This window comes from Pezoporus wallicus, unplaced genomic scaffold, assembly GCF_028554395.1.
Source record: "Pezoporus wallicus isolate ANWC-B61680 ecotype Strahan unplaced genomic scaffold, APGP_CSIRO_Pwel_v1 contig_3858, whole genome shotgun sequence".
Taxonomy (NCBI): domain Eukaryota; kingdom Metazoa; phylum Chordata; class Aves; order Psittaciformes; family Psittacidae; genus Pezoporus; species Pezoporus wallicus.
The window spans coordinates 2,429,243-2,453,363 of NW_026638754.1; the positions used below are offsets into that span (position 1 = coordinate 2,429,243).

The following is a 24,121-nucleotide window of genomic DNA, read 5'->3' on the forward strand; positions in this document are numbered from 1 at the left end:
GATGCTGTCATTGAATTTCCTTTGGGGTTTCATGCTGCATAATTTCAGTGTGAAATACATACTGGGAAACATAAGGAGTGTAAGTGATAGTCCTGATATTGTGTATGTATACACCTCATTCTTAAAATAAGATCTATTCCTAAATGTAAAACAAGGCTTTTTGTGTTAACTGAGGTTTTATTTGGATGTAGATTACCTAACAGTCAGTTTTAAACATCTGTAAATGTAGTTCTGGCTGTGAGTAGAAGACCTTTTTGTGGTTTATGGGTTTTTTGATGTGTAGTGTAGAAAGCAAGAATGTTAAAAGCTTTCACAGTCAAATTAGTGACTTCTGCATGTAATAGGAGTTTTTGTTGTTTATCAAACACTGTTCTCTGGTTTCTAAGACTGCTGGAGATGCAGGAATTCTTGGTGCCTTAAAGCTTACAGACAAATTAAATTGGAGAAGGGCAAACTTCTGAGCAGGAACACAAGTACAAACTCAAATAACACACATTTATTTGAAGCCATTAAATTGCAGACCCACTCATTCTCTATGTTCTCCTCTTAGTATCTCTCATGTTGCCCAAAATTTGGGCAAGAGCCATAGAAAGAGAATTGCGTGTTTGTTAATGGGTAGCCATTATCTTGCTAGAGTATAGTTTAGAAGACACAAGTGTAGTTAGAGAAATTACTGCTTTTGCATGAAATCTGCCTTAACAGTGAATATAAGGATCACATGTAACCATAATTGACCTATTCTTATCCATCATCAACAGCCAATTTCAGTGGGACAAGCTCTGTGCAGTCTAGTGTGTTTTAGGCCACATGATATTCACTACCCAGCAGAAATACTGGTGTGGCAGTACAGGGCGTTGGTGCTGTTGCAGAAAACTGTTTTCTTTCTACTATGCCAACAGGTCCAATATTATGCTACTCCCCCTCTCCCCCCCACCGGCCCCATGTATAAATGTACTGTTAAAAAAAAAAAGCTATTTTAGTGTATGTATTAAGTGGGATTTGGTACTTTTCATTGCAAGTTCACTGGAAACCAAATATATTGAACTGAAGATACTTGTCCTCAATGAAATCTGGCTCTCAATTCTTAAATACATAGGTGAATACTTGTAGAAGCAGTGGAACAACTGAGGAAATATGTTGTTGCTTTATAGCTGAGAAATTACGTTTGAAGCTGAGTTATGGCACTTTAATGCATGTGGAGACATTCTGCCTTGAACACATCCTCTGCAATTCAACTCCTTGGTCCTGTGTTTCATTGAGGGCTTAAATATGCTGAGATTGTGATCTTACTTGAAACTTTTCTCTACCCTTGAAGCAATTTCAGATGCAAAGCTGTGAAACCAAGGTTAGTTTGTGGCTGGATGGCAGAACAAAGAGTTGCAGTCAGTGGCTCAGTGTCCAGCTGGGGACCAGTTAACAAGTGGTGTCCCTCAGGGATCAGTGTTGGGACTGATCCTGATCCTGTTCAACCTCTTTGTCAGCAACATAGACGTGTCTGACACCGTCCCGCATGAGATCCTTGTCTCTAAATTGGAGAGACATCAATTTGATAGGTGGACCACTCAGTGGATGAAGAACTGGCGGGATGGCCGCACACAAAGAGTTGTAGTCAATGGCTCAATGTCCAGCTGGAGACCAGTAACGAGTGGTGTCCCTCAGGGATCGGTGTTGGTACTGGTCTTGTTCAACATCTTTTGTCAGTGACATTGACAGTGGGATTGAGTGTGCTCTCAGCAAGTTTGCCAATGACACCAAGCTGTGTGGTTTGGTTGATATGCTGGGGGGAAGGAATGCCATCCAGAGGGACCTTGACACACTTGTGAGGTGGGCTGATGCCAACCTCATGAAGTTTAACCACGCCAAGTGCAAGGTCCTACACCTGGGTCGGAGCAATCCCAGGCACAGCTACAGGTTGGGCAGAGAAGAGATTCAGAGCAGCCCTGAAGAGAAGAGCTTGGGGGTGCTGGTCGATGAGAAAATGAACACGAGGTGGCTTCAGTGTGCGCTTGCAGCCCAGAAAGCCAACCGTATCCTGGGCTGCATCAAAAGGAGCGTGACCAGCAGGTCGAAGGAGGTGATCCTGCCCCTCTACTCTGCTCTTGTGAGACCTCACTTGGAGTATTGTGTGCAGTTCTGGTGTCCTCAACATAAAAAGGACATGGAACTGTTGGAACAAGTCCAGAGAAGGGCCACGAGGATGATCAGGGGACTGGAGTACCTCCCGTATGAAGACAGGCTGAGGAAGTTGGGGCTGTTCAGGCTGGAGAAGAGAAGGCTGTGTGGAGACCTCATAGCAGCCTTCCAGTGTCTGAAGGGGGCCTATAGGGATGCTGGGGAGGGACTCTTCATTAGGGACTGTAGCAATAGGACAAGGGGTAATGGATTTAAAAGTAAACAGGGTAAGTTCAGGTTAGGTAAAAGGAAGTTCTTTACTGTAAGGGTGGTGAGGCACTGGAATGCATTGCCCAGGGAAGTTGTGAATGCTCCATCCCTGGGCAATGTTCAAGGCCAGGTTGGACGGAGCCTTGGGTGACATGGTTTAGTGTGAGGTGTCCCTGCCCATGGCAGGGGGGTTGGAACTTGATGATCTTAAGGTCCTTTCTGACCCCAACTATTCTATGATTCTGTGAAGCTCATTAGTAAAATCCAAAGGCTGGTTAAGTACAGGAACTGCTGAAGCAGGAAAAACAAGATCTGGGAAATAATTTAATGCAGATGTTTAAAATATGCTCACTTCAGGTGAGCGACTTTGGCTCTTGCATGCACTCTTCTGTACCAATGAAATAGCGCGTGCAAGAGGTAGGTATAACTTAAAGAAATTAAGATGTGTTCCCACTTGCAGGCTGACTTAAACTTAAGGCATTCTCAAAGGGATTGAGAAAAGTAAGTTTCAACTCCTTTTTGGAAAAGGATCCTAACAAAAACTGGGTGCTCAAGGCCCAAAGGTGTTGACATGCTTGTGCTGTCAAACTGATTCTTCTGCAATGGGATAGGCAAAGGATTGGGATAGTGGGCAGCTACGCAGCCTTGCCATGACAGAGCTTGCACAGAAGAGCCTGTCTAAAACCTTAAATCTGGCAGCTGTGGAGTTTGCTTACCATCATGCTTAGACAGCAGCAATGTAAAGCTTTTCAGAGTTGTGAGGCTTGGCTTACACTCAAATTTTGTTTTAATTTCTGCACCAAAATTTACTTCAATTTGATACCATTGGCTTTGTTTTGGATTTGACCAAAGCCTCTTCCTGATGTACTGGTAAAGAGTCAAAGCCAAGAGACTCATTCAGGAGGGCTTTCCTGAAGTTGAATCTAGCGCCTGATATGCTTATAGGATCTCTATAGTTTCTGTTGAGCAGGGGTATGTCAGTCGGTGTGTGCCAGCTGAATGGGGTGGAGGGCCTGTTTGCCATTTCCCACTGCTTGCAGAGATGTAGCACAGCAAACGTCTCCTAGGAGATAAGGAGTAGTAATGTCTGCAAAAAACCTTTGCTTTATTCTTGCTGAAGGGAAAAGTACTCTCAGAAAAAAAACTCTTTTTTCAGACTTAAAGGAGCTCCCAGTGAGCACTGGCCACTGTGGCTCTCAGATGATTCCCTAGGGGTACATGAAGAGCTCTGCTGAGCTAGGAAAAAGGGCTCATAGTCCAGTGTTCTTGGAAAATGCCTTTTCCTGCAAGAAACTTACATTAAAGATCCTATAAGTAACAGGTAATGTTCAGGAAAATCCAGTGAGTCCTTACAGAATAATAAACCAGTTTTACAAAAACGAGCAGGGCAGAGAACGGTGATGCTAAGGACAAAAGGAAGTAATGCTGAATTGGAGGTAATTGTCATATTCCATGAAGTTTCCTGCATTGCCAGAGGCTGGTCACTTCCTCCTTTTGTTTGTTTAATGGAGATCTTTACTACTGGAAAAGGATGCTTCCAGTGTAATGACTGACCTGGCTTATAAAGAGATCAATTAAATTCATTTGGTGTGCCTGAAAGCAACAGCAGAAGCTGTCTTCTGAGGTCCAAGGGCAACTTCCTTCATTTCAATCCATGTGAAGTGCCTCCATGTCCACTTCGTGTATTTGCAGTCAGAGTTCTTCATGACCTACAGGCAGGCTATTGGACTGAAAGAGCATGGATTCTGTTATGAGGACTTAACGCCAACAGTGAAGAATTTCTGTATGACTCAACCTTTTCTATCAACTATAGCCCACTACCCTTAGTTGCTGGAGTTAGTGCTTATTTTTCAATCCATTTTATTGGTAAAACAGCTGAGAGACATAAAACACACTGTGCTAAAGCCAAACATAAAGTACAGGTGATTTGTATGATAGACTTATCTCATGCCATAGCAAATGTACCAGATGTGTATGCTTCGGTAGATGCTTATATAATTCCCCCTCTTGGCCTCTGCTGCATGGAGCTGCAGTCTGCTAAGAATTTTATTCTGCAGATTGATACATAAACGATCCTAAATACCAGGGTTGTGTTCTCTGTGAATTGGTAAGAAAGGTTTTAATTTATTCCACAGTTAATATAATAAATACCAAGCCAAGAGCTGTTATTCCTTTAGGAATGAAATGATAACAACCACAAAGGTACTTCTCAAGAAGGTAGAAGCCTCAGATGAAGGTACTTGCAAACTGCAAATGTGAGTCTTGCCAGTGAAACATGAAGGTGGTTTGTGCTTTCCAGCTATATTTGTTTTATGGCACATTTTGGCACCTGTGTTTGCAGCTCTACCAATTTTTAGTAATTTTGTTCTTATTTCTGCTTTCCAGTTGAGGAAACTGCAGTTTATTGATAAGAATTATGAAAATAAGTCTGTGTTTTTTTAAGTGGAAGAGTGTTCTTCAGGAGCAGTAAAGATCCAGAAAATGTGTCATATCAGTCAGTCTTAGCTTCCGTGTTGCTTAAATAATAAGGCATACTTCATATATCATGTATTCACAGACAAAACACCCCATGAAACCCAGATGTGCTAGAAGGTAGTATCTCCACAGACCAAGCTTTCAGGTGAGGGAGAGAAAACTTGTACCAGGTTAAAAACATATGATAGGAGATAGTAAAGAGCCAGGTATTTGTCCTAGAACACCTATTCCTGACAGCCTCTTCCAGTGTGCTGTATTCTGTCTTGGGGTCTCTTTCAGGGGCCTTTTTTTAAACAGGATTTTTTTTACAGTAACATCAGAAATGCTCACTTTCTTTCAGTGGCAGTGTTTTCACTGAAGAAATCAAAAGCTCCACTGAAGAAGGTGGAAGTCAGAGCTGAAAACACAATAGCATTCAGACTTCTGCCAAGAACTACTTGCTAGTGCTAAAAGCCTGACCTTATCTAGGTGGTAATAGCTTCCTTCCTGGAGCCTTGCAGCACATTCCTGGAACTCTGGAACATGTGTTGAACAATGCGCTGCTGCTGTTCAGCCTTGTATCGGTAACAGTGCCACTGAATGCCAAGAAATTTAATGCAAAGCTGAACTTTTTGTGTGTTACTTGCACTTTTAGATAAAAGGTGTTTGTTACTTTAGGGAGCAGCTTCTCTGGGCAACCCACACCAGCTCTTCCCCACCCTCACAGGGAAGAATTTCTTTCTAATGTTTAATCTAAATCTACTCTCTGTCAGTTTAAAGCTTGTCTTGTCACTACATGCCCTTGTAAAAAACCCTTCTGCAGCTTTCATGTAGCTGTCCTTTAGGTACTGGAAGCTGCTCTAATGCGTCCCCAAAGTCTTCTCCAGGCTGAACAAACCCAACTCTCTCAACCTGTTTTCTTAAGAGAGGTGCTCCTCTCTTACGAACGCTCTCCAGGAATTCTGTTTTGCAGCAAGTTGCAGTGCTGAACAGAAGCCAAGGCAGGAAGTGATTATGGCTAAGAAGCTGCTGCTGATTGAAAATGTGTGATGCTGCAGAGGAAACATCACACAATAGAACCTCAGTTAGCTTAGAAATAGATTTCAAAAGCAGGGAAGATGTAAACAGTCAATAGGGCTGAAGCTCACCTAACAATGAGATCGGTAGCAGTAGGAGTGTGCAGATTACTTCCATGATTAAACTGCATGTGCAAAACACATGGAAGTGTGTACTTAACCAACACTGAATGGAAACAGCCTTCTTGCTTTTTTCTGTTTCTTCTACTGCTTATCCCAACTCATCCTGGATACAGAGTCAGGTGTAAGTGCAGCTTAAATCTGACAAGTACAAATGCTCACGGTCTTTGAAAGGCAGGCTTAAGGTTCTTTTGTGTAACTATAATGTGGTAGGATTGCTGTCTGGAATGGTACTTAAGAGTTTCAAGACTGCTTCCCTGAAAAGTTGTCAGCTCACATTACATTAAAATTGTCAGGATCTGAGTGGAAACAGTCTGTGATGAGAAATGGCACAGAATTCAAGTAGCTGTTGAGTGAGGTACTGTTATAATTAAATGATAACTGATAAAACAGCTCCACTTTATCTAGAGAGTAGTTTAACATCCTGCATAGTTTGTAACATCCATCAAATAATTTTTAGTGTTATGCTCTAACTTCTGATGCTACCATTTTTCAGAAGTCCAGGCAGTGCAGAAACCAGTCAGAAAAAACATCTTCAGTCTGGGAGTCATATGATTTTATTTATGTATAAGACATGGATCACACTTTACAACCACACTGTACCTGTTAGTAGTTTTGGGTTTGGTTCCAATTATGCTTCTTCTGAGTTTCAACAACAAAGTACAGATAGCAGCAGAATTCCCCTTGGCTGGAAAGGAGGTGCCAGGCTACCTTACTGCTAATGCCACATTTCAACACACACACATACCCAGCCCAATACCCTTCAGCATCTTGGGCCCTGAGCATTATTTATGTGAGCAGTTAAGTTTCCATTCACTCTGCCAGGGGCCACCTGAGCCTTTGTAATTTAATGAAATGAGAACCTTCTAAGATGACAAACATTCTACTACAGCACCAAGAAAAGTTTAATCAGTGTAGATAATCTAGACATAAGGATGTATAGTTACGTTTGAAAAGCCGGTGATCCATCTTTTTTCCATGTACTACTGGTTCATCTCTTTGTTCCTGTCTGCACACCCAAAACATCTACACATCTTGTCTTCCATGTCCAAAATGAAAGCTAATTTTTCCTTACAGTGACTTGGGCCCTGCATGTGACAGATGGCAAAATGCAGCTGCAGGATTTTGTTTCAGGAATAAAGTTGGAAAGTAATTCAGCCAGTCATTTATAGAGAGGAAATTAAATTCAGCTCATGTTCAAAGTAACTTCTTCTTTGCCCCAAAATACACAGCCCTGCAACTCTTGAATCAGAGGACAGCATAAATTAACAACATTAAATACAAAGACACACAGCTGGTTAGGTTGTTATGAGGAATTGTTTGGAAAAGGGAACTGGAATGGGCCTGTATGATTCAGGATTCCTTGGTGAATACTTTCTGCTGTGGCTGCCTAGCTGCTGTGACAAGAGTTTTAGTTTTGAAATGGGTTATTTTTGCCTTGGTGCTCTAGAAGTATATAAGCATGATTCTGTTTCATGAAAAGACATTAAAGAGGAGCATTTGCGTTGTACAGCAATTGTCCATTCTTGCAACACGGAATGTAGTTGTGTACACGGGATTTTGGTAATAAAACTGGAGATAAAAATTACTTTTCTCCAAGGCCATGGCAAGTGGCAGTTCATCAGCAAGAAGGTGACTAGCAGTAGTGTTCCTGTAGATGCCACGAGTGTTTATAAATGCCAGAGGCTTTTTGTTTGTTTACAAAGATGCCTAGAGCTCCACTCTATATAGAGGCACTGCTATAGACATCTGGGGATGGTCCTATGAGGTGGGAGCAGAATTCATACTCCAGTTCTAGAGTTAAAACAGAAAAGCCAAGAGAAGATAAAAAGTGAAAACTGTCCTTTGCAATACACAGCTGTGCTCCCAAGGTCCAACTATGCTGTGGTCCAAATTATCCTGAATAAACATGAACGGTGCTGCTTGCCTGCGTAACAGTTACTGTCCTTGTCGTGTTTACAGCAGTGATTAAATTGATAGTAATAATTTGATTAATAATTCATCATAGTTACAAGGTAGTAGAATGGTCAATGATCACAGAACTCTCAGCTGAAGTAGTGCTTAAGCTTAGGAAAAGGTGGTGCTATCAATGGAAAGCAATTTGCATGTTCAAGGCTGACAGTGTGAAGAAATAAGGTTATCAGCTTGGATGTGCCAGTGCAAACGGTGAACACCATCTGCTACTGGTAATACGTAACCAATAGGTAAGAGGAGGCAGGAGTCAAACTGGTGGTAAAGCTGAGTAACTGGTTGTCAACTGTGTCCTAGGAGTCTTCTAGGTATCCTGGTACAGCTTCTGGCTATTATTTAGCAGTCTATTGTAATGATTGACAACTGCACGTTCAAAGGAACTGGCATCCATGCCAAGGAGACAGATCTGCAGACCTGTGTTTTAGCTTTGCATGCAGAACTGTTTCTGTATGCACAGACTCTTGCAAGCAGAGGCTGCCTCATGCTGGGGTGGCCAGCCTTCTGCAATGAAGTACCCCAACGATCCCCATGTGTGGCTTGTTTTTCCATAGACATCTTACACTATCGATAGGAAGCCAAGGTATTACCACTGAAAACTGGTGAACAGTTCAGCATGCCCATTAAAATCACATCTCTCCGCTTTTCTCAAGAGTCCACGTAGTTCATTTCTCCCGTGACAAACCTGAAGACGCCAAAGCTGTTGAGAGTGTACCTGCAGCTTGCTGGCTGCAAGACACACAGATATCATTCTGCCCCTGTATAAACATAAGAGCATAGCATGAAAACCAGCTTGCAATACAAAAAATAAATTAAACTATATTATCTGTTACTGAAACAAGATCCCTGGTTTTAATAGCATTGGAGGGCACCGAAGGCTACACACAGACACATTTTGGGGAATTCAGGGCTTTAAAAAAAAAAAAATTAAAAAAAAAAATGCACTTATCCTGTGGCCTTTTGATTTTTTATAGCTGTGATGCTCCAGAGAAGCTGGAGTGGTATTAACTACAGCACTAGGATTCACTCCTGTTAGGAAACCTCACTCTGCAGTTCCAGCATATAAGCCATAACTGTTCAGCATTGAGGCTTTCTGTGGTGATGGCAGACTCAGAAAGGAAAGGTTTTTTCCCATGTATCTGGAATGGCCTCAGACTCCTGTTTTCTCCAACAATTTTATTTGACCTTTCAAGCTGAATCATGACCACTAATCTCTTTCTTCTTACTAATACCATGGAAGACATCAGGCATGTGAAAGAAATTGCTTTGGAAGGATGGAAACACGAACTATACTATGAATAAAATTGTGGAATATGATGAAAAGGCAGACAATGGCTGGAGCCAAAAGGGTTGGAAAGAAGCAAATGGTGACCGAGTATTTCATTACAAAGGAGAATGCTGAAAGGAAAAGACACTGCTACTGCACAGGTAGACTGGTATACCATAGACAAGAAGCTGGATGTTTTTTCCCTAAGTATGGAAAATGGATCTGCACCTCATCTGGAAGAAGATTGCCTGACACTGTTCTCTGGGGCTGAAGGTGCAGTGGATAGGGTAGAAACTGAAGGGAAAGAGCTCCCCTAAATCTGTCTGAATAGATGTAGTTTGATAGTGGGAAACACCTCTTTACGTGCTGCATTTGCCTGTTCAAGGTCTCATACAAGTCAGCCTTGCTTACGAAGGCATTCTTTGTCTGATACAGATAAAGTTCTGGAATGCAAAGAACAGTGCCAATGGGGTACAGGAGCAAACCGAAATTCCCTTGTTCACATGCAATTTGCCTGTATTGCTTGCACTGCATGAACAAATTCCATAAAACAATCCCTCAACATGCACCTGCTATGTTCAAGTAGTATGTGATCAAGCACTGAGATACTAGGTAAGCAGTCCAGACACCTAGTCAGAAATTACAAAAGACCCACCACTCCTACGCAGGAGACAGATTCCCTGTTTTATAGAACAGGATTCAGCTGTTTCAGGATAGTTACCTCTTATATTCCCATGTGATGTAGTAGCAGCACCACTTTCAAGGTAGCTGGGGCTGTTTCCAGCAAGTACCCACTTTTGAGAACAGGTTTTTCTCTCTAGTGAGCAAGCAAACAAACACATTCATCTTTAAAGTTAATGGATCCACTAGAGTTAATTTTATTGTTAAGCGAGATGTTAACACTGGCTTTCAGTTCGGTTTGTCCAGCAAGCAATAACCTTCACTTCTGAGAGCCAGCAAGCAGTATGGAAGCATTTACCACTGGCTTTTCAAGTTTCTACAGAACTTGTAGCTTGTTTAAGTAACAGGATGTTTATCTCTATATCCAGATATGGGTGGCAAGGGGTGTCCGTAATGTAAAGGGAAGATGAAAACAGGTCAAAGTTGGTCAGTATGCTTACAGGACACCAGATTTATATTCCCTCTGCAAAGCATCAGCGAAGCAGTGAGAGCTGCAAAGGTCAGCAGATGCCTGGGTATTTCAGAAGTCTCAAGCCTCATTGGGTGGACATACTAGTGCTATGGTAGTACTACTCAAACAGCCTTTAATTGATCTTTCAAGCCACTACTCTGCCAAAGAACAACAATGAAAAAAACTTGTTTTGTGGCTACAATTCAATGCATCATTTGGAAGAGAGCAAAACCTGGACACCTCCTTACACCGTTTGCTCTTGAGGAAAAAGCAACTGGCATACTGGGATTTTCTGAAACAGAATCTAGCGATCCTCTTGCAGCTGTTGATGTGAAAGAGTCTCTAACATATCTTAGCAAAGAAATTTAGAAACACACTTGCTTTCTCTTTGGAAAGAGATAGGAAGTTTAGAAAGAGAAGGCCCTGCTAAAGTCAAGGAAGCAATATGCACTGCTCTCTCTCTGTCCACTGAATTACTGACATCATCATAGAAGGCTATCAGACTGGCATGGCTACCAGAAGCTAACCAGCTACCTAATGCCCAGACCACAAGGAGGATTGCCCTGAAATACACAAAGAGTCTGGAATTTATTATTAGAAATCCGTCAACTTTAGTCCACAATCTTAACATAACTGTGCTTCAAGCCTCCCCAGAGGAAAAAGACAAATATGTGCTAGGCATTTGCCTGGCCTCCAGAACAAGCTGAAGGTACAGCTGTGAACAGAGCTGAAGTGAGCAGAGGAGAGCTCTGGAGAGTTCTATGGGTAGGAAAAGGTGTGAAAAGTAAAGTCAAGAAGGGGAACAATAAACACGGACATGTACTACACTACAAAGTTTAATTATCAAGTTGAAACAATACCTGGAATTAAATATAGGGTATCAGCTTCACAAAAATGTATTTTCTTGAACAGTGTCACAGTAGCATTCATTGCTTTCCTCACTGCCTGTTAACTCTCTCAATTACTGGGTAAAACCCAAAATTTTTCCCATCATAATTCATCTAAGTACAACCGCTCTTACTTTCCCAGAACTGGGACCTTGTACTGTGATCATCAAATCAGTAGTGACTTCTGCAGACAGGAAATGACAACTGTAAATCTTCAGCAACAACAGAAATCTCCCTGAGAAAAGTAACCCTGCCTGTTTTGACACAAACATCATAGTATCATAGAATGGTTTGGGTTGCAAGGGACCTTAAAGACCATCTAGGTCCATGCCATGGGCAGGGACACCTTCTACTAGACCAGGTGGCTTAAAGCCCCGTCCAACCTGGCCTTGAAGACTTCCAGGATGGGGCAGCCTCAACTTCTTTGGTCAACCTGTTCCAGTGACTCACCACCCTCATGGTACAAATTTTTTTTCCTAGTGTCTGTTCTAAATCCACCCTCTTTCAGTTTAAAGCCATTCCCCCTTGTCCTATCATTAATTGCCCTTGTAAAAAGTCCCTCTCCAGATTTCTTGTAGGCCCCCTTTAAGTGTCAGAAAACTGCTGTAATGTCTCTCCCCTGAGCCTTCTCTTCTCAAGGCTGAACAACCCCAACTCTCTCAGCCTGTCTTCAAACAGGAGGTGCTCAAGCCCTCCGAGCATCTTTGTACTCCTCCTCTGATCTAGTGAGACCAACAGCTCCATGTCTTTCTTAAGTTGAGGACACCAGAACTCCAGCTGGGGTCTCACGAGAGCACAGCAGAGTGGCAGGATCACCTGCTTTGACCTGCTGGTCATGCTCCTCTTGATGCAGCCCAGGACACAGTTGGTTTCTGGGCTGCGAGCACACACTGCTGGCTCATGTTCAGTTTCTTATTGACCAACACCAACAGGTACTTCCTTCTCTGCAGAGCTGCCCTGAATCTCCAACCAACCTGTAGCTGTGACTGGAATTGCCCTGACCCAGGTGCAGGACCTTGCAGTTTGCACTGCTGAACTTCATGAGGTTTGCACTAGCTTACCTCTCAAGAATGTCAAGCTCTCTCTGAATGGCACCCCTTCCCCTCCAGCAGTCTCATAACACTGCCTAATATTTGGGCTATAGCCACCATATCAGCTGCTAGCAGTGACAAAAAGATTAGCCATTGCAACACACAAGTTAGTTCTGGAAAGTACTAAGGAGACTGAAAGTTGATTCCTTTTTTTACCCCATATGAACTGCTTCAGGTGCACCACAGGTGTTGATGTAGGACCTGTGAATGTTTAAAGCTGCAGCCATTTTTCATACAAAAATCAACATCAATAACACAAGAAGCAACGGGCACAGAATGAAACACCAAGGTTCTGTCTGAAAATCAGGGAACACTTTCTTACTGTGATGGAAGGTGAGCACCGGCACAGGTTGCCCATGGGGGCTGTGGAGTCTCCTACCTAGGACATATTCTACAGCCAGAACAGTCCTGGTCAACCAGTACTAGGTGGTCCCCCTTTGGCAGGGGGGGCTGGACCAGGGGACCTCCCTTCCAACTTCAGCCATTCTGTGGTTCTGCGATACAAAACAAACAGACCAAACAGATCACATCATAAATTCCTTGGCTATACACTACTATACGCTCCTAGTAATTTTAAACCTAAGGTGCATCAAGTGACAGGAACGTAAAGGGCCCTATTCTCCAGCTTTAACACTGGTAAAACTTTATTAGCAGAAATATTCCCTGCATTAGGATTGAAGCTGTGCACTCAAAGCGCATTAGAATAACACTGGAAACATTAAAAACACATAGAATGAAAGGATTAAACAGAACAAAGGGAGCTCTTTTGTTAAAACACAGAACACGAGTGGAATAAAATAATACATCTATGTAAATAAGAAACATTTTGGCAGTTCTGTCAAGCTCAAGAATCAAGGTTAGTCAATCTGTTAGAAAAAAACAGATATGGTTCTTACTGTAGGTGCAAAACAAAACAACTATGCAGCAATAAACCAACAAGTAAGTGCAGTGTGCTTGACATCCATTTAGTAGACAAACAGTCACACTGCACTAAATATGTTTTCACATCTGTACCATGAGATGGGAAACCATAGATGCAGTATGTAAACAAATTTATTTCCAGAGCTTTTCCATAGCATTTTGTTCAAATTAGGCAATTTTTGTTTAAAACATCACGGTACTCCTGTATTGCTCTGCAAAGGGGATCCTGGTCAACAACAATGGGGACATTTTTTGAAGATCCATCAGTAGGTATCATGAGAGAGGCTCCAGCACATGCAGTTTCAAGTTCAGCAGTGGCTAGGGAGAAAAGAGAAAAGGTTCCTGGTGTTACTTTCACAGTAGACAGGGCCAAAGATATTACTGTAAAAACAGCATGGGTAACTGGAGAAACTGCAGTCCAGAAAGAGATTTAAAAAATTCCAAGGGAACATAACAATGAAAGGGCTAGGCACAAAGGGAGAAACATTTTTTTCTACCTTTGCTTATCAGCCAATGGTATTTCTAAAGCTAGTCAAAGAAATTCCAGAGGCTACACACTTAACATCTCAGGGGATCCACAAACGAGTCCATGAGCCAGTGCCAAGTTTAGCCCCCTGCAGACCTCTTTGACCTCAAGCATCCGTTTTCCTTAAACATTCAAACCAGTGATTTAGTGGAACACTACTCCTAAAAACCAGCTTCTGCATTCACCATGGCAAACTTTTAAAGCATCTGCCTGTGAAAATACAAACACCTTTGCTCTGCAGTCAGGCCAGGACACGTTTCCCAGACTGGCACCTTCTCTGAGGAGTGTCTTTATGACTTGCCCTGGCAAAACCCTCTTTCCTCCATGAAAACACATACCCAATGAAAGCAAACTTGCCTTTGCCATCTTTCTCCAGTCATCTTTTTCAGACAAGGTCCCCAAACCAAACACACTCCATGATTCCTAGCAGATGCAAAATTATGTTCAAAATAATACATACGGATGCAATGCAATGGCTTTGTGTCCATTCAGACACATGGGAAGAGCTAGGAAGGTATGGTTGAATCCTCTATCTGATTAAAAACATACAGGAACAGAATGAAATTCTCTTAGGGTCTACCTGCCCTGAAATGGCACCAGTCACTGCAAAGCCATGAGCCTGGAGGAATGGCTATCATGAAATAGGTGGAATTCCTCTTTGGACATTCAGCCTCATATTATGGAGCATGTTTTATGCTATGTATTACAAGCATTCAACTTATCATATGTTTGCCTAAATATTACTAATTGATCTTTTCCTAAAGAAAGGGTATTTTTTGACATTGATTATATTATTCTTGCTTATTCAAAACAGGTGGCAACATATAAGCTACAGGCAAAAATCAAGAACTAACAGCAGAGAATGTGTCTGGTATGGTTTAGTGCTGAATGCAATCAATGTACATGGAGGGAGAAATGACGGCTGAAATCTACAGAATCTTATCTCAGGGCTTCTTTTATGTTTGATGTGCTTGAGGATAAACTCTAGTGAAAGGTGACGTCTGCTTAAGCCAGTGTATCTGTGTGATAAACAGGTTAGTTTTCTTTGTTCTTGTTATTTTTCGGGCAACTGCATAACATTCTACATAATATTGTGGTAAGCCGGAGGTTTTCACATTGACATCTAAATTGGAAAGTTAGCAGAAAAAACCTGTGCTTAGCATGAGAACTTGACAGCTTTCAAACCATTATCTGCAAGAGTTAGGAACAGTCATCTTTTTCCTTTAAAAAGCACTCCTAACATGACACATTACCCTGTTCAAAGTTCTTTAGTGATTTTTTCATCCAGTTGCTGCCGTACCTAGAAACATACAGAAAATATACACTTAATGTATTAAGTTACATTTTTGTAATATTAAAATTTTATAACATTGTTAAAACACACACATAACATGATCAAAACTAAAAAAAAAAAAAAAAAAAAAAAAAAAAAAAAAAAATCATCCCAAATAGAAACATCTTGGTTAGGGCTTAGAGGTCTGAATTTCAATGAACACAACCTCCTGATCAGCCAGGCTGTAGCATTCTCATCGCTGAGCAACATTAACCATAGCACAACAACCTGTAACTCACCAGCTGGATTTTAACTAGGCATTTAAAACATATACAGGAAGAATACAAAGTGGAGTTATTACAATGAAGGTGTGGCTAAAGTTTAGCATCAAATACATGAGCAGAATGTCAGCTAATTGCTGAGATGTGTACAAATGCTGTCCACAGGGACAAATTCAGTTGTCTTCTGTGACTTCATAAGAATAGGGACGCAGTAGCAGCTGCCAAAGAACTGACACGTATTGTTGTACAGAAAAAAACATGCCAATATTCTTTTCTCCACCTTAAGATGGAGAATTGAAAGTGCTCCTACAGATCATGCCAGGATTTTTCTTCGTTACTGCAAATACAATGACATACATATAAAAACATACAATTTTTTCTTGTGAACTTTGTAATAAGCACACATAACAACACCTACAGCCTCTACTCAGCAAGTGCTGTGGGATTTATTATGTAACCAAAAAATCTGCTTCGATCACTAGAAAGAAGCACTTCTCCTTTCTTCCCTAGAAGGTGGTTATTGCTACCAATGAAGTTATTCTCATGATTCTGACTTCAAAGTCTCCATAAGAAAAAATGAGGTATTTTTGAGAGTCACAGTCTAAGCACTATAAGCTGTTGTTTACATCTGATGACACTTGTGACTCCTGCATTTTTTCCCATCAAGTTTGTGACACACAGAAGTGAATTTCAAAACAGATACCATACAGCTGCCACACCTTTGGTGGCCACAAAGATGCTGAAGGGCTTGGACTATGTGAGCTATGTGGAGAGGCTGTGAGCTGCAACTGTTTCTTTACTGGAGTAGAGAAAGCTCAGGGGGACCTTAGTTATGTGTATAAATACCTGGTGGCGGGAAGTAAACAAGATGGAATCATAATCTTGGTGCTGCCAAGTAAAAGAACAAGAGGAATGGGCACAAATTTAAATAGGGGAAATTCCACAGAGCAGGGGTGAGGTTGGAGTAGATGACCTTTGTAGGCCCCTTCCACCCTCACCCATTCTGTAATTATCTGATTTTAGTACTGAATCCGTGTGGGTATTTATGTATTTTATGAAATGAGCAGGCTCATTTAGCAACATACTGACAACAAAAAGAAGAACCAGAGCACTGTACAATGTACTCAACAGGCCATAAGGCGCAAGAGCTTCAGGAAACGAAGCACTCTGCATACTCTCACAAGAGGAGCAGTAACAGACTAACTCCAAGGCCCAAACAAGTGCATCCATAAGCCAGCAAAGTGGAGAGAAGGGCCGTCTCTCCAGGACTGCAGGAATAGCTGTGATCAAATGCACTACTCCTCCAAACTGGAATAGTGTGTGTCTTCACAGCTAGAAGAGAGGTGCATGGAGCTGAAAGAACAACAGAAAAAGATCACCCAATTCTCTGCTTGTTTTCAAACAGATAGGAGCAGCATCTGATACGAGCAGCACAAAATGAAACATAGGTAACAGGAAAAAAAAAAACCAACAGGAAAACTAATGTCTAGATCAAAAGATGATCCAGGACCAATCCTAAACAAAGCAATAGGAGCTGAAGTGTTAGAAGAAACCACCTTCTCTGGTTTCTGGAGCATTCACAATGATCAAAAGGTCCACAGGACCCTTCACAACATGTGTGGATGAATGAAAAGAAGAAAAAGATCTTGTTTTCCTCTTACTTACTACATTAACATCTTTCTGATTTTCATCCACACCTGAGGAAAGAGAAATAGGTGGAAACCAACACACACTGATTGCTGACAAGTGAGTAAGAGCCAGGCAAAATACACCTTGGACAACTATAATTTCCCTTCACTGTTCTGCTCCCCTTTAATCTCCTGGAAAAAAAAAAATCACAGCTGCCTATCCCAAAGCTCCTGAGTAGGTACTATTAATCATACTGCACATCTTTGCAGGCTGCAACATACTGGTTTCCCTTGCAGCAGCTACCTTCTCAAGAACTCTTTTCCAGAAAGCAGTCCAGAAAGCAGTGTTGACTCACCAGTTACCCACGGGGGAGTACCAGTACTTCAGACACAACCACTGTAACTACCAAGAACTTTCTGAATATCAGAATGTCGTGGTTTAAACCCTAGCCAGACAGCTTGTTCACTCACTCCCAGTGAGTGGTGCCAGGCTGAGAGCAATCGAGGGCTCCCCCCCCCCCCCCAGGGCTCTCTCCCCTTCCCCGCACCCGGAGGAACGGGGAGGAGGACTGAAAGAGTGCAATTGCCACGGGTTGAGACAAGAACAGTCCAGCAACCAATGTACAACACAAATCACCACCGCTACCACCAATGACAACGATAAGAGAAAATAACAAGGGAAGAGAATATGATACCACCGGCCAAGAAACGAGTCCCACCCGAAAGCCCGTGTCCTTCTGGGTAACTCCCAGTTACCCCCCACCCTGGGCATGACATGCTGTGGTATGGAATATCTCTTTGTCTAGCCCGGGTCAGGTGCCCCGTCTCTGCTTCCTCCTGGCTTCCCCTCCTCCCTGGCAGGGCATGAGCCTCACAAAGTCCTTGGTCAGGATAAACATCACTTAGCAACAACCGAAAACATCGGTATCACCAGCACTGTTCCCGGGCTGGAAGTCAAAACACAGCACTGCACCAGCTACCACGAAGGAGAAACATGACTGCTACTGCTGAACCCAGGACACAGAACTGGCAAGGAGGATTAACTAGCATACTCCTATAGATTCAGAAGTTCCATCATAACAGATGAAATCCATACACTGTCATCTTATAGATGGTTAACTACCACAGAAGCCATATGTCGTGGTTTAAGCCCAGCCAGCAACCCAGAAACCACGTGGCTGCTCGCTCGCTCCCCCCGCTTCCGGAGGGATGGGGAGATGAATCGAAAGAACGTAACTCCCACAGGTTGAGATAAGAACAATCCAGTAACTAAGGTATAACACAAATCACTGCTGCTACCACCAAGAATAATAATGATTAGGGAAATAACAAGGGAAGAGAATACAACCGCTCACCACCCACTGACTGATACCCAGCCCGACCCAAGCAGTGATCTAACTCTTCCGGGTAACTGCCCCCAGTTTACATACTGGGCATGACATGCTGTAGTATGGAATACCCCTTTGGTTAGTTTGGGTTGGGTGTCCTGTCTCTGCTTCCTCCTGGCTTCCCTTCCTCCCTGGCAGAGCATGAGACTCAGAAAGTCCCTGGTCAGAGTAAACATTACTGAGCAGCAACTAAAAGCATCAGTGTTATCAGTGCTGTTCCCAGGCTGAAAGTCAAAAACACAGCACTGCACCAGCTACTAAGAAGGAGAAAAGTAACTGCTACCGCTGAACCCAGGACATTGTAACATTACAAATACATAGAGCAAAGTACCCTACAGCAGTCTTTCTTTCACTTGGACAAACTAACATGTTAAAAATATTAGGAAAATATGAATGCATAAGTAAGTTTTAATTGAAACCTAACAGCTTAAATGACAAAACATTTCTAGTATAAAATACCACCCAACATTGAACAATACTGGCTACAAACCTTGTCACGTATCTGGCTGCAGAGAAGGAAGAACAGATTTTTGGTTAAGTAGCTGACAAAGAAAGAAAAACAACCTTAAGTTCAAGACTCTTCAGTGAGAAATAAGAACACAGACTCTATGTTAATGAAGCAAGTAAAAAGCTAACAATACAAATGCTGGTACAATATGAGAGAGCAGATGGAAAACAAAATCAGAAAAGCAACAGAAATTGAGAGAGAGAGTAGGAAGCAGACATTCCCTTTTTCGTGTTACTTAAGAAAGCTGGTTTCATAAATGCACTAATTCATACTGACTGCAGCTAGCAGAGTTCACTATTACTTTGTATTTCAAGACACACACATTCATTTTCACCTGTCTTTGGCACAGCTGTTAGGATTTAAGTTTGGCATTTATTAAACCTAACAATAGAATTCCAGTCTCAAAATCTCCTTGCAGCACTTGCAGCAGATTTTCCTCGCCTTGGTCTATGGACTAAGGCAGCAGTTCCAAAATTATGGTACACAGGACACTAGCAGTACCTGGTATTTGTGTTTCATCTGACTCAGTTTAGTTCTGGATGGTTAGATACCAATTCATGAACAATTTGTGAGTCAGTAGACCAGATCATTAGAAGACAAAAAGATCCCATCTAAGATCATTTTACTCCTGTAAAGGACAGGCAATAGACACATTCTTCTTATGACACAAATTTTACTATGAAACAAATTTCAGCCAGTCTCCTTCCAGAACATAATGAGCTGCTAGTTGCTACAGTACTGCTTGTAATTACATGCACAGAATTTTTAAAGTACTTGTCATCTGTTCCTCATTCCTAAAATAACAAAATTAAAAATACAATAAAATCTAATAAAAATTATAACAAAAGCCGAAAGACATAAAAAACAAAGACATTTGCATATAATACGGGTTTTACTGGTTATTGAGCTTGTGTCAATATGAACATTTTTGTATTTTTCAAGATACTTCTGCACTTCCATGTCAAGGTTACTAATTTTTGTAGCACACGTATCTGATAAGGGGGAAGGGGCTATACTGTAATGGAAAGCATTTCTTTTTTTTAAACAAACAAACAAAAAATCATAGAATGCTCATTTTTTACTGAGCTTGCCACACAACCATCTTCAAAATATAAGCCTATATGCATAATCACTGACATCTCCTGTTATGTTAAACAGCAGTTTAAGGAAAACTGATCTTTCAAGCCTTTCAACTCCACATTCCTTAGTTATGTCTAAAAGAAGGAGCTGTGCCCATCTGCTAGAGGAGCACTTCTTCCTCTTGATTGCAGCCAGCATCATTTACCAATGTTTTTTCCAACAGCTGTCTGGACAAAGAATTAATAACCAGCATTTTGAGTAATAGTGTGAAATGTTTTCACCTCCTTGCCCCAGAAGCTATTTCAAAGCTTTTGCACAAACTAAATTTACATAAACATCCTCCTCTTAAGAACGGCATGTCCTCTACCTCAGATAGTCTTTCTCACCTTGAGGAAGCTACTGTGAGAAACACCAAACCTGCGCAGAGAGCTTTGACGAAAAAAAGAAGTGCACTATGACTACCTGAGACACACTTCAGTTTAAGCTCTTTAACTCCCTGTGATTATGAGCTTTGCTGGCATAAGCATTTGTAAGCTCCAGCCAGAAGGCACTGCTCAGCTTGAATTCAAAGGCAAGACAAATTTGGTAGAAGGGAACCAAGTTACTGGAAAAAAACTGGAGGCATAACTGAAGTGAACAGTGAAGTATAGAAAAGCCTTAAAGTCAGAGAAACTCTTCCATCTTTAAACAATCTGATAGGCAGAGTACTAAGCAGCAAAGCACTTACAAAAGCAGAGTACAACCAGCAAAGCACTTCAAAATAGACAAACTGTCATTTCTGAATTCTTTCCTCCTGTTACCTCCTGTCTCCAGAATAGTATAAGATTCCTGCAGAAATAACAGCATCTGGAAACTGACTGACATTCAGCACCCATTACTGTATGCAGACGGATGTATGCAGTTTTCCCCTTTAGTTACTTCCTGACTTAAAGCCTTATTTCCAATTGAATCCCCCTTTTTTAGATACATATTAAGAATCCTTCCTTTCAGTTCCTCAAAGATACAGTATGGCTTTAAACACTGATAATGACACACTGCACCCAGCTGAGGAAAATAAAACCAGCAGTTCTAAATGAAATACCCACTTAGATGCATGTCCTTCAGCAACTACTGCACCTCTGAGGATTCTGCTACTTTTTTCAGAAGGACTCTGACAAAGAATATCAGGCTTTAAGACTTGCCTGAATACACTGAACTGTGCTCTCGGCCTGAAGACACAAAACTGTGACTTGTGGTTACAAAGAGTTTGTGATTACAGTTAGTCTCAGTTGTTCCCTAAGTGGCAATTACAGGAAGAAGTATCACGAAAGGATGTGCAGCTGGATTTAGCATCAGGGAGGATAAATTCATACCAGTAATTTTAAGTCCCAGAAACCAGCCAAAACCTGCAGCTTTGACTAAGGGAAAACAGGCATGCTGAGATTTCCAGCTTTCTCTTAAGGGAATCTGGTAGAAATCGTAAGAAATTGGTGAGTTCTCTGAGCATTTAGCAAGTTTTACTCATAGAATCAACTAGGTTGGAAAAGACCTTTAAGACCATCAAGTCCAACCGTTCATCTTCATTCAAGGAAGAAAACTTTAGAATTTAATACTATATTAAAATTAAAAGCTAATACTTTTAAGACAAACTGTGTACAGTAAGAGTAAATTATTCTCAGCTCAGTTGACAACAAACTAGAAGTCTCTCCACCTTGTAAACAAGATCAAACACAACTTCTAGGGACCTAGTACTACTAACAAAACTGCACTAGGAAGGAGACATTCAGGTATGTAAGAAAGCTCCCAGACGAACAAACAAACCTTCAGCTGACGTCGGTAACTGGAGACTGGGAAAATGTCATACATAACTGTTCAACTTCCTTGAGATTCTGCTCAAGGCTGATGGGTATTTTTGGTTCTGTTTTTTTAAACCTCCAAAGCAATGCCTCACAATACAGTATAAAATCCTAAAGGCATTACCCAGAATAGTACTCTATCACAAAGTATGAGAGACACGCTCGGAAAAGAAACATTATGGGTGCCACCGAAATCAGGACACATTGAGTAAGAACAGTATCACAATTCTCAGATCTAATGCATGCTTTTCTTGGAATCAGCTCAAATGTTTTTCATAAGTAGATCTGGGAATCATTCTTCACAAGGAAGTTGAAGCAGCCTATATACAGATTTGAAATATGCCTCTGCATATATTAGCAACTGGATAAAAACAGTAAGCTGTGAAATAGCTTTTTAAAATATTTCTGCAATACATTTAAGGAAAGCTAGTAAACCAGTAAAGGTCTCTTGATATTGACAAAACTTGGAGATATCCAGAATATTCCAATTTCTTCTGGAAAATTAAAATGGATAGGACCACCTGAAGAACGTTGCTGTAATTCAGCTAAGAAGCACTCAGTACTCTTTCTTTCTTTCCCTTCACTGTCTTCTTTTTTCCTATTATTATTCTTCAAAAAAAGGCATAGCTGTTAACACTTTTAAACTAGGGCAGCTTTTTTTCCCTAATTGTAGGATGGTTTCTTCCTTGACTTTTTCTTAACAACTTGCTCCCATCTTTCTGTGCCTTTTTTATCTCACTTGTTCCCTTCTCCCACCCCTCCTGTCCCTTTATTCTGGCCTTCTCCTTTTTTTCACTTGTAAGGTGGTCCTCTCAAAATCTTGCCTCCCTTCTACTGCTTGCATGGAGAATAGCCCCTGCAGATACTACAGTAGTAACTGCCTCCCAAGTTTCTTCTGCAATGCATCTCCACCTCTCTGACCAAAATACACATTCACAGTGATACATGAAAGTTCATCTTTGTAACCAGCACTGCTACACATTACATATACTGCTTTGTCTGGCTTTGTTACATTTGTTGTTGGGTGGTTGTTTTTTTTTCCCCCTTAAACCAGACACAGTTTGGAGACACATCGTTTAAAAGCTTTCTTTCCAATGTGGGTGGCACCACTGAACTAAGATTGACTTAAGAGTGAACAAATACTTCTCACATTCAACAACAGAATACACAAGGGACAGAACACTGAATAGAGAAGATCCTCCACGCCTCAATCTTATGCTAAATGGGAAACTGATTGCACCTTTTGACATCTGCTTTCCAGATCTCATAATGTCCACCATTCTGTGAGGTATGTGCTATCACACTGGCTGCTAATTACAGGGCATATACCTTGGCAAGAGGTATTGCAGAGGTTGCAGCAATGCTGCAAAATTAGAAGCCTGTGAAGACCTCCTGAGGAGCAGCTAATTTTATCCTTTCTTGTAATAACACATAGCAGGAACTACAAAACCAAATGCCTTCTATGCACAGTATACGACCAGCACTGTGGTGTAAAGTTATGCAATCCCGTTCATACCATCCTGTTTATGAAGCATCCTTTGTTGGTATTAATCTTCTAAAACAAGTTCCAGTGAAAAAACTGCTAGAATAAAGATCAGTAAAGAAGGAAAATACATCTCAAACAAAGATGTCCAATAGGATTTTGCACTCATCATAAAGTTAGATGGTTTAAATAGGTCATACATACTATGCATTAACATTTAATGAAGAACTTAGCTGGGACCTTTCTATGCCACAGTATTCTTGATAAAAGTTCCATTTTTTAAAGGATGTAGTTACACAACTCATTATTCAGATTTCAGTATTTGTATTTGAGTATTTGAGCATTCCTGGAAATTTGTATAACCTTGATGACCAGAAGTCTTCATCCTGACCACCTCTAGCTGTGTACTATTTTGATCATTAGTGGTTGCTCTGAAATATTAGACCATACGGTCTGGATCTATAAATGGATTCTAACTTTAGGCTAAAAAACATAACTTGGCTTATGGATATTCTTTAGCAGTAGTTGAGAACACTATTTCAAAATGCTTACCCGAGCCACATAGGCTTCAACCCTGTTTCTTGATGACAATTCGTTCCAGGCTGGACTTAGGAAGCTTCCTCCTAGACTTAGAGTTCTGTTCAGTGACAAGTTGTTGCCAAGATGTCCCAGTTCAGTTGAATACCGAAGTGGACTTTCAGCCAGACCTCCACTGACAATGCTGCTTGTGAATAAAGATTTGTTTCTGCGGCGCTCCAGAAGGAGCTTAGCACTGGCTTCTGCTAGTCTCTCATTAGCTCTGAAACATTCAGAAACACACA

The 24,121-nt window shown here is 41.3% G+C and overlaps 1 protein-coding gene across 1 annotated transcript in view; it reads right to left on the bottom strand.

Moving 5' to 3' along the window:
- Nucleotides 1–13,328: 13,328 nt before the first annotated feature.
- Nucleotides 13,329–24,121, bottom strand: part of LOC130600687 (ankyrin repeat domain-containing protein 26-like) — a 57,356-nt gene continuing 46,563 nt past the window's right edge. The window contains 3 exon segments of the mRNA XM_057412201.1: nucleotides 13,329–13,616; nucleotides 15,073–15,124; nucleotides 23,853–24,099. Coding sequence (XP_057268184.1) covers nucleotides 13,462–13,616; nucleotides 15,073–15,124; nucleotides 23,853–24,099 — 454 coding nt within the window. The 3' untranslated portion in view covers nucleotides 13,329–13,461.